Source organism: Anas acuta, chromosome 11 (assembly GCF_963932015.1).
Source record: "Anas acuta chromosome 11, bAnaAcu1.1, whole genome shotgun sequence".
In the NCBI taxonomy this organism is placed as follows: Eukaryota; Metazoa; Chordata; class Aves; order Anseriformes; family Anatidae; genus Anas; species Anas acuta.
The window spans coordinates 9,576,011-9,585,838 of record NC_088989.1 but is presented as its reverse complement, the minus strand read 5'-3'; the positions used below and the strand labels follow the sequence as shown (position 1 = coordinate 9,585,838).

The following is a 9,828-nucleotide window of genomic DNA, read 5'->3' as shown; positions in this document are numbered from 1 at the left end:
CCTGCCGGGACCCGCCCCGCGCTGTGCGCCCTGCCCCGAGCTCTGCGCCCGCGGCCAACTTCGGAGAGGGGCGGCGGGACCCCCCCGGGACCCCCCCGGCACCCCACGGACCCCCCCTCGGGTGCCACCTGCCCTGCGCCCCCCCCGCGCGCTCCCCCCCGCCGCCATGCGCGCCCCCGCCGCCTTCCTCCTCCTCCTCCTCCTCGCCCCGCTGGTGGCCGGTGAGTGCGCGCCCCCCGGCCCGGGACCCCCCGGGCTCCCCCCCGGTGCTGGAACGGGGCCGGGCGGCGGGCGGGGGGTCCGGTCCCGGCGGGGCATTTCCGGGCGGCCGCGGAAGGGGCCCCCGGTGGGGCTGCGCTCCCGGCCCGGGAGCAGCCGGGGAAAGGGGACGGGGAAGGGGGGACCTGGCCTCAGCCTCCCCCTGCACACCCAGGGCTCGGGGGAGCCGCCGCCGCCGCCGCCGCCCCCGATGCCCCCCAGGGCTGCGCCCGAGGCAGCTGCTACCCGGCCACCGGGGACCTGCTGGTGGGGCGAGCCCCCCGCCTGAGCGCCTCGTCCACCTGCGGGCTGCGGAGACCCCAGCCCTACTGCATCGTCAGCCACCTCCAGGTGAGCGCAGCGGGGTCACGGGACAGGGCACGGGGTGGCTGGGGGGGTCAGCGCCAACCCTGTCCCACCCCGCTGGCAGGAGGAGAAGAAGTGCTTCGTCTGCGACTCGCGGCGCCCCTACGACGCCCGCAGCAACGCCGACAGCCACCGCATCGAGAACGTGGTCACCACCTTCGCCCCCGCCCCAAGAAAGCTTGGTGGCAGTCGGAGAACGGTGAGTGCCCGACGGGGGCGGCGGGGTGTCCCTGGGGGGGCTTCGCTTCCCGTCCTCCCATGCCGAGGAAGCTGTGACTCAGCCGGCACGGACGCGCCCCTGCGCCACGGCCAGGCAGGGCGGGCTCCGGCTGCCGGGGTCCCCCGGGGTCCCGCAGTCACGGGTGCCACCCCCACGCAGGCGTGGAGCACGTCAGCATCCAGCTGGACCTGGAGGCCGAGTTCCACTTCACCCACCTCATCATGACCTTCAAGGTGGGTGTCGGGGGGGGACAGGACGGGATGGAACAGGAGGGACCCCGCAGCCCGGGGGCACCCGTCCCAGCTCTGTGCCCCGCAGACCTTCCGCCCCGCTGCCATGCTGGTGGAGCGCTCGGCCGATTTCGGGCGCAGCTGGAAGGTGTACCGCTACTTCGCCTACGACTGCGCCGCCGCCTTCCCCCACGTCCCCCGCGGGCCCCCGCGCCGCGTCGACGACGTCGTCTGCGAGTCCCGCTACTCCGACATCGAGCCCTCCACCGAGGGGGAGGTGAGGCCCCGGTGGTGCTGGGGGACAGTTTGGGGACCCTGCCAGCCCCTCCCCGCCCTCTTTCTCCCCGCAGGTGATCTACCGCGTGCTGGACCCCGCCATCCCCATCCGCGACCCCTACAGCCCTGCCATCCAGGGTGAGTGGCCAGCCCCGGCTCCCGCCTGTCTGCTCTATTTTGGGTGCCGCTATTTTGGCTGCTCTCCCCTAGCCCTGAGCCCCACGGCAGGCTGGGGGACAGAGCCAGCCCATGGGGGCTGCAAGCTGGCCCCGGGGTGTGGGTGACGGTGTGGCACCGCAGGGTGCCCAGCGAAGGGAGATGGGGGCGGCCGTGCAGGTGCCCAGCCCAGCGCCGAGCAGATGCACAGGACGGGGTTGGTAGCAGGCAGAGGAATCGGACCAGGCGCAGGACACTGTGGGTTAATCAGCCAGCCAGGGCTAAATTTAGGCTGGAAGAAAAAAGGAGAGGAATCTGCGGGGCTGAGACGCTGGGAAACTGCAGTCCCTGGGGAGCCGTCCTGCCCTGCTGGGACCCCAGCGCATTGCGCACGGCGCAGCGACCGTGTGCGCAGGAGCCCCACGGCTCTCGGCCACGTGCAGCCCGGCACGATGGCACGCAGGGGGCAGGGACAGGCGGAGCCGTGAGCAGCCTGGCCACCCCGTGCCATCGCTGCCACTTGCCCTGCGCAGACCTGCTGCGCGTCACCAACCTGCGGGTGAACCTCACCAAGCTGCACACGCTGGGGGACGACCTGCTGGACTCGCGGCGGGAGATCCGGGAGAAGTACTACTACGCGCTGTACGAGCTGGTGCTGCGCGGGAACTGCTTCTGCTACGGGCACGCCTCGGAGTGCGCCCCGCTCAGCGGGGCCCCCACCACCGCCGACGGCATGGTAGGAGAGCTGGCGGCACTCGTGCCCTGCTGGAGCGGGGCAGATGCGGTGCCCGGTCCTGCAGCCCCTCACCGTGGTGTCCCGGCAGGTGCATGGGCGCTGCGTCTGCAAGCACCACACGCAGGGCCTCAACTGCGAGCGCTGCGAGGACTTCTACCACGACCTGCCCTGGCGCCCGGCCGAGGGCTCCAGCACCAACGCCTGCCGCCGTGAGTGCCCCGCGCCGACACCATGGCACAGCCACCCTGTGCCTGTGGGGTGGGAATGGGGTCCTGTGTGCTGTCCTGGGGGATTTGAGGGTGCTGCATGTCTGCTTGGGGGGTTTCAGCATCCCATGTATGGTGGCTTGGGTTTGGGGACTGGGGGTGCTGCTGCTGGTGGAGGATTTGGGGGCTGGGGGTGCCGCGTGCCATGCTGCGGTGTTGTCCCCGCAGGGTGTGACTGCAACGAGCACTCGCGGCGCTGCCACTTCGACATGGCCGTGTTCCTGGCCACGGGGAACACCAGCGGGGCCGTGTGCGACGGCTGCCAGCACAACACCATGGGCCGCCGCTGCCACCTCTGCAAGCCCTTCTACTACAAGGACCCCAGCAAGGACCTGCGGGACCCCGCCGTGTGCCGAGGTCGGAGCCGGGCTGCGGGGAGGGACCGGGGGTGCACGGGGTGGGACAAGGCTGCGCCTGGTCCTGGTGTCACAGACCTGTGGGGCCGGCACGAGGGGTCCGGGTGCTGACCCTGCCTGTTCCCCAGCCTGCGACTGTGACCCCGAGGGTTCTCTGGACGGGGGGCTGTGCGACGGCGCCGATGACCCTGCCCGTGGGCTGATCGCGGGGCAGTGCCGCTGCAAGGAGCACGTGCAGGGCCCCCGCTGTGACCGCTGCAAACCCGGCTTCTTCGGGCTCAGCGCTGCCAACCCGCAGGGCTGCCAGCGTACGTACCACTGCCGGGGCGGGGGCTGCCCACAGGGGTGTGGGGGGCACCCACTGGTGCTGAGCGCGTGGCTCGGCGCTGCTGGGTGCCACGGGGTCCCTGCGCAGGGTGCCGGTGTGACCCCCGCGGCACGGTGGCGGAGGGCGGGCGGTGCGACCCCATCAGCGGTGACTGCCTCTGCAAGCGGCTGGTGACCGGGCGCAACTGCGACCAGTGCCTGGTGAGTGCCAGGAGCCGTGCCAGGAGCTGTGCCAGGCGCTCGGGGCCGTGCCAGGGGCTGGGCACAGCGCTCAGGGCCGTGGCACCGCGGCTGGCCGCTCCCTGACGCCCTCACTCCCCGCAGCCCGAGCACTGGGCTCTCAGCCACGATCTCCAAGGCTGCCGGCCCTGCGACTGCGACGTGGGAGGTGCTCGCGACAACCTGTGAGTTTTATCACGGCCAAGGGTGTGAGGGGTGTCCCTGCCGGCCCCGGGGGGCTGACGGTGCCGCCGGGGTGCCAGGTGTGCCGTGGAGACGGGGCAGTGCCGGTGCCGCAGCCACGTGGTGGGCCGGCAGTGCGGGCAAGTGGAGCCCGGCTTCTACCGCATCAACCTGGACCACTACACCTACGAGGCTGAGGATGCCCGGCTGCACCAGGTGAGGGGCAAAGCTGTCCCTGGTGGGGGATGCAGGCTGAGCGGGGCACCAGGAGGGACATTTGCAGGGTCCCCAGGCTGGCAGACACTGCTTGGCCCCGTTGCCCTGTCAGGCAGCAGCCGGGCTGTGCAGTGCCTGCGAGCCAAGGGGATTTTTGGGGTCCCGTCTCACAATGTCCCTTGCCCCAGGGCTCGGTGGTGGAGCGCGAGCCCCCCGCGGGTCGCCCAGCTTCGTGGACAGGGACAGGCTTTGCCCGCGTGCAGGAGGGCAGCTGGCTGGAGTTCCACGTGAGCGACGTGCCCTTCTCCATGGAGTACGACGTGATCATCCGCTACGAGCCCCAGGTGAGCCCTGACTGGTGCGTGCCCAAAAGAGCAGCCCTGGGGCTTTCGGTGCAGCGATTTCTGTCCCGTTCTTTGCCTGCAGCACCCGGAGCCCTGGAAGGAGGTGCGGGTGAGGGTGCTGCGCCCCAGCCCCGTCTCCGCCAGCAGCCCGTGCGGGAACACCATCCCGGCTGACGACCAGCTCTCCACCAGCCTCCCGTCCGGCGCCAGGTGAGCGTCCCACCGGGGCTGTGCCGAGCCGGGGCTGGCAGGAGGCACCCGGCTGCCCGGGCTTTGCTTTGCCCCCCCAGGTATGTGGTGCTGCCCCAGCCCGTCTGCCTGGAGCGGGGCGTCTCCTACACCCTGCGCCTGGAGCTGGGCTGTGCCACAGCTCGGCAGGACTCCACTGCGAGCGTGCTCATCGATTCGGTGAGTGGGCACAGGATGGGGCACGGCACCCTGCGGGGGCGTGGGGCAGCTGTGCAGGGTGCCGCAAAGGCTGCAGCATTAGGGGTTGTGGGGAGAGACGAGGTGACATCCCGCTGACCTCCCCCAGCTGGTGCTCCTGCCCCGTTACTCCTCCCTGGAGATGTTCATCGCAGGTGACCCCGGTGCCATGGGACGCCGGGAGACCTTCGAGCGGTACCGCTGCGCCCAGCACTTCCACGGCGTGGGGCAGGCTCCCGTGGCCGAGCCCTGCTCCAGCCTCCTGCACAGCCTCTCGGCCATCCTGCACGACGGGGCGCTGCGTGAGTACGGCCCCGCTCACCCCGCAGCCCGCAGCGGTGGCCAGCACTCACCTGCTCTGTGCCCGCAGCCTGCCTCTGCGACCCCCAGGGCTCGCTCAGCGCCGAGTGCCAGCCGCAGGGCGGGCAGTGCCGCTGCAAGCCCAACGTCGTGGGACGGCGCTGCCACCGCTGCTCCCCGGGCACCTTCGGCTTCGGGCCCGGCGGGTGCCGAGGTGAGTGCCTGGGGCCGTGCCCCGAGCTCAGCCTGCGGAGCTGGGGGTGCGGGGAGGGGGCTCCCTGCGTGCCGGCTGCTAGGGGCAGACCCTTGGGTGCCTTGCAGCCTGCCAGTGCAGCAGCGAGGGCTCGGTGAGCACCGTGTGTGACAGCACCACAGGGCAGTGTCCCTGCCGCGAGGGCGCCCACGGCTCGCGCTGTGACCGCTGCCAGCCGGGCCACTGGGGCTTCCCCGCCTGCCGGCCCTGCCAGTGCAACGGGCACGCCGAGGACTGCGACCCCCGCACGGGCAGCTGCCTGCGCTGCCGCGACCACACAGACGGCGAGAGGTGCCAGAGGTGAGCAGGGAGCCTGCCCGGTAGGGGCTGGGTGCTGCAGCAGCCCCGGCCCCTGCTGAGTGCCCACCCCCCAGGTGTGCCAACGGGCACTTCGGGAACCCGGCGCTGGGCTCCGGCCAGCACTGCCGGCCCTGCCCCTGCCCCGAGGGGCCCGGCAGCCCCCGGCACTTCGCCGCCTCCTGCTACCAGGACGGGCGCTCCCGGCAGGTTGTCTGCCACTGCAGCCCCGGGTACACAGGTGGGTGCCCGCCGCGGCACGCTCGGTGTCCCCGTCCCCGTCCCCAGGTGCTGCCCAACGCTCTCTGCCCGCAGGTCCCCGCTGTGACGAGTGCGCACCCGGGTACTACGGGGACCCGCTGCAGCCCGGGGGGCGCTGCCTGCCCTGCCAGTGCCACGATAACATCGACATGACGGATCCGGAGGCGTGCGACCGACGCACGGGACGCTGCCTGCGCTGCCTCTACAACACGGCGGGGCCCCACTGCGCCGAGTGCCAGCCCGGCTTCTATGGGGATGCCACGCGGCACAGCTGCAGGCGTGAGCACACACGGCCGTGCTGAGCCCAGCCCTGTCCCTGTCTCCTCTGCCCAGCCCCAGCACTGCTCCCCCATCCCCACCCTCGTCCCCATCCTCACCTCGTGCCCATTCCCATCCCCGTTGCCACCCATCGCCACCCTCACGGCCACCTTGACTCCGTCCCCATTTTGTCCTCATCCCATCCCCATCCAACTTGTCTCCATCCTGCCCCATCCCACCCCACCTGTGCCCCCATCCCGTCTCCATCCCAGTCTCCTCCCCGTTCTCTTCCTATCCCCATCCCTGTCCCCATTCAGCCCTCCCTCTGGTTCCAGGCTGCTCCTGCAACGCGCTGGGCACCGACCCCAGCACCTGCGGGCCGCAGCAGTGCCAGTGCGAGCGGCAGAGCGGGCAGTGCCGCTGCCTGCCCCACGTGGAGGGCCAGGCCTGCGACCGCTGCAGCCCCAACTTCTGGAACCTGGGCAGCGGGCAGGGCTGCGAGCCCTGCGCCTGCCACCCTCAGCACGCCCTGACACCCGCCTGCAACCAGGTGAGAAGCCCCAGGGACGGGGGCTTGGAGGGACGGGGTGGGGATGGGGGTGCCAGCCTCGGCCACGCCGTGTCTTGCAGTTCACGGGGCAGTGCTCCTGCCGGCCGGGTTTTGGGGGCCGGACCTGCGCCGACTGCCAGGAGCAACACTGGGGCGACCCGCGGCTGCAGTGCCGAGGTGAGAGCCGGGGCAGGCAGGGGGGGCTGCACTGTGGCTCCCAGCAGCCTGACCCCCCCTTCTCTCCCCGCAGCCTGTGACTGTGACCCCCGCGGCATCGCCAGCGCCCAGTGCCACCGTGGCAGCGGGCACTGCGACTGCCGGCCCGGCGTCTCGGGCGTCCGCTGCGATCAGTGCGCCCGGGGCTTTGCCGGCACCTTCCCTGCCTGCGAGCCCTGCCACCCCTGCTTCGGGGACTGGGACCGGGTGGTGCAGGACCTGGCTGCCCGCACCCGGGCGCTGGCGCAGCGGGTCAGCCTCCTGCAGCACACCGGGGCTGCCGGCGCCTTCGAGGGCACCTTCCGTCAGCTGGAGGAGAGCCTGGCCACCGTGCAGGCCGTGGTGGCTGCCCGCAACGCCACCGCTGCCACCGCCGCTTACCTGACACACGCCACGGAGGAGCTGCGGTGAGCACCCGGTGCGGGGCACGGCTCCCCGGGCAGCCTCGATGGCGGGGCTGTCACCTCCTTCCCTTGCAGGCGGCAGATCGGGGGGGCCACGGAGAGGCTGACACGGCTGGAGGGGGAGCTGACAGCGGCGCAGGACGCCAACTACAAAGCCAGCCACGTGCTGGGCACCGTGGACCGGGGCGCCCGTGTCCTCAACCACAGCCTGCAGGAGCTGGGGCAGCGGCTGCACGCCCTCAAGACCTCCAATTTCCTCGGTGAGCCACACCGGGGGTCCCCATGCTGGGATGCCGGGGCGGTGGACGGGGGTTTCACGCTGCCCCCACCTCCCTCAGGTGCCTTCGACAGCATCCGTCAGTCTCACAGGGAGTCGCAGGAGGCCGAGCAACGCGCGGATGCCTCCACCCGCGCCGTGCCCAACCCCGTCAGCACCTCGGCAGCCACGCGGCGCCGCACCGAGCAGCTCCTGGCCAGCCGGCGGGACAATTTCAACCGGCAGAACGCGGCCAACCGGCGGGCACTGACAGACCTGGCGGCGAGGGCACGGGAGCTGAGCTTGCACCCCCTCAACGAGAAGGTGGGACGTGGGGACGTGGGGATGTGAGCAGGGCACAGCGCCTGGGGACGGCTCCAACCTACCTGCCTGCTCTTCTTGCAGGTGTGCGGTGCCACAAGCGACGTGCCCTGCTCCGAGAGCCCCTGCGGGGGAGCCGGGTGCCGGGATGAGGACGGGACACGGCGCTGCGGGGGGCTGAGCTGTGGTGGAGCTGTCTCCAAGGCTGACAGCGCCCTGGACCGAGCGCGGCATGCCCAGGAGGAGCTGCGGCACGCGGCCGGCGAGGTGGCCCAGCTCTCCCACCGGGTGCGTGTCGCAAGGGCATGGGTAGAAGCAGGTGGGGTGGCGACGTGTGCCTCTGCTGAGGGTCTCTGCCCCTGCCCAGGTGGCTGAGGCCAAGGGAAAGGCGGATGAAGCCCGGCAGCGAGCACAGGCGGCTCTGGACAAGGCGAACCAGACCAGGGCCCGCGTGGAGCTCTCCAACAAGGAGCTGCGGGACCTCATCAGCCACGTCAAGGCCTTCCTGAGCCGTGAGTGCCGCTGTGCCGGGGGGGACGGCTGCCCCTGCCCAGCACCGAGTGGCTCTGCACCGTGCTGCACCTCCTGCCCCCCACCCCTGCTGTTCCCTCTACCCTGGGGCACACACACTGATGGCTCCCCCCCACAGAGGAGGGGGCTGACCCCGAGAGCATCGAGGTGGTGGCCAGCCGGGTGCTGGAGCTGTCGCTGCCTGCTTCGCCGGCCCAGATCCACCGCCTGGCCGAGGAGATCAAGGAGCGGGTGCGCAGCCTGGCCAGCGTGGACGCCATCCTGGAGCAGACGGCTGGCGACGTGCGCCAGGCCGGGCAGCTGCTGCAGGACGCCCAGAGGGCCAGGTGAGCGTGGGGACACGGGGACACGGCTCCAAATGGGACCCAACCTGGGCTGGCGCTGAGGCCGTGCCGCCCCGGCTGCAGGTTGCGGGCAGAGGGCGTGCGGGGCACAGCCGAGGCGGTGCAGCAGGCGCTGGGGGACGCGCAGCGAGCCCAGGGCACGGCCGAGGAGGCGCTGCGCAGCGCCGCAGCCGACATCCAGCACAGCGAGAGCACCATTGGCACGGTAAGGGCGCTCCCCACTGCCCTCCCTCGCTCCCTGGCACCCCAAAACCCGTCCCTATTTGAGGACATCCCCAGATGCAGGCGCAGGCAAGGGGCGCGGAGCAGCAGCTGGCCGCCGCCATGGAGCGGATCGGTCTCCTGGAGGGACAGACGGACACCCTGAAGGTGAAGCGTGCCAACAACAGCCTGGCGGCCACGCGTGCCCAAGAGGCAGCCAGCGTTGCCCGGGACCGTGCCGGCGAGGCCAAGCAGGTGCTTGAGGGGCCGCTGCGGGACCGGTACCGGGCGGCGCAGGAGCTGGTGCAGCACCGGGCGCAGGGCGCGCGGCAGGCGGGCGACCGGGCGCAGCAGCTGCGTGAAGAGGCCGCTGGGCTGCTGGAGGACGCCCAGGGCAAGCTGAGGAAGCTGCAGGGTGAGGCTGGGGAGGGCGGCTGGGCTGGGGGAGATGTGGCGAGGGGCTGGCCTCACTCGTCGCCCCCCCCCTCATCTCTGTCCCCCGCAGTGCTGGAGAAGAAGTACGAGCAGAACGAGGTGGTGCTGGACGCCAAGGCGGCGCAGCTGGGCGAGCTGGAGGCCAGGATGAGGGAGGTGTTGGCCACCATCAACCAGCAGGTCCAGATCTACAACACCTGCCAGTGATGGGTGCCCTGCCACCCCCAGCCCCGCCGCTGCCCCCGCCGTGGGCACCCCGCGTGTGAATAAAGCTACTGAGCAAGAGTCCCTCGTGCCGTGTCGTGGCTCCTGTTCACACCTTGGTGGCTTCAGCACCCCTGGTTGGGCGCCGCCATGGGGCGGGGTGCCATGCTGTGGGGCTGAGGGTGGACAGGTAGGGCTGCTGTGGGCATGGATGACAGGGAGGGGACAGGTGACACGGTGGGATTAGGGTTTGTCTGAGGGGCTGTGGATGGAGGGTCTGCTGTGGGGGACAGGTGACACACTGGGTGTGAGGGCTGTGGAGTGGCTGGGGACAGGGCAGGACTGGCGACACTGGGGACACGGCAGGTGACAGTGGGGGACATGGCATGGCTGGTGACACACAGGGATAGGGTAGGTG

At 71.6% G+C, this 9,828-nt stretch overlaps 1 protein-coding gene across 1 annotated transcript; it reads left to right on the top strand.

Moving 5' to 3' along the window:
• The first annotated feature begins 64 nt into the window (after positions 1 to 64).
• Positions 65 to 9,491, top strand: LAMB2 (laminin subunit beta 2). The gene is given in 33 exon segments (XM_068694959.1): positions 65 to 221; positions 434 to 609; positions 689 to 782; positions 785 to 823; positions 1,004 to 1,077; positions 1,163 to 1,351; positions 1,425 to 1,488; positions 2,040 to 2,242; positions 2,331 to 2,451; positions 2,677 to 2,865; positions 2,993 to 3,172; positions 3,280 to 3,392; positions 3,516 to 3,595; positions 3,674 to 3,809; positions 3,998 to 4,153; positions 4,236 to 4,363; positions 4,444 to 4,561; positions 4,689 to 4,881; positions 4,950 to 5,093; positions 5,201 to 5,432; positions 5,507 to 5,670; positions 5,745 to 5,969; positions 6,284 to 6,498; positions 6,579 to 6,675; positions 6,749 to 7,121; positions 7,194 to 7,378; positions 7,457 to 7,698; positions 7,780 to 7,983; positions 8,063 to 8,207; positions 8,345 to 8,552; positions 8,634 to 8,775; positions 8,850 to 9,186; positions 9,277 to 9,491. Coding segments are annotated over 33 exon segments (5,358 nt in total). The 5' UTR covers positions 65 to 166; the 3' UTR covers positions 9,414 to 9,491.
• The last annotated feature ends 337 nt before the right edge of the window (positions 9,492 to 9,828 follow it).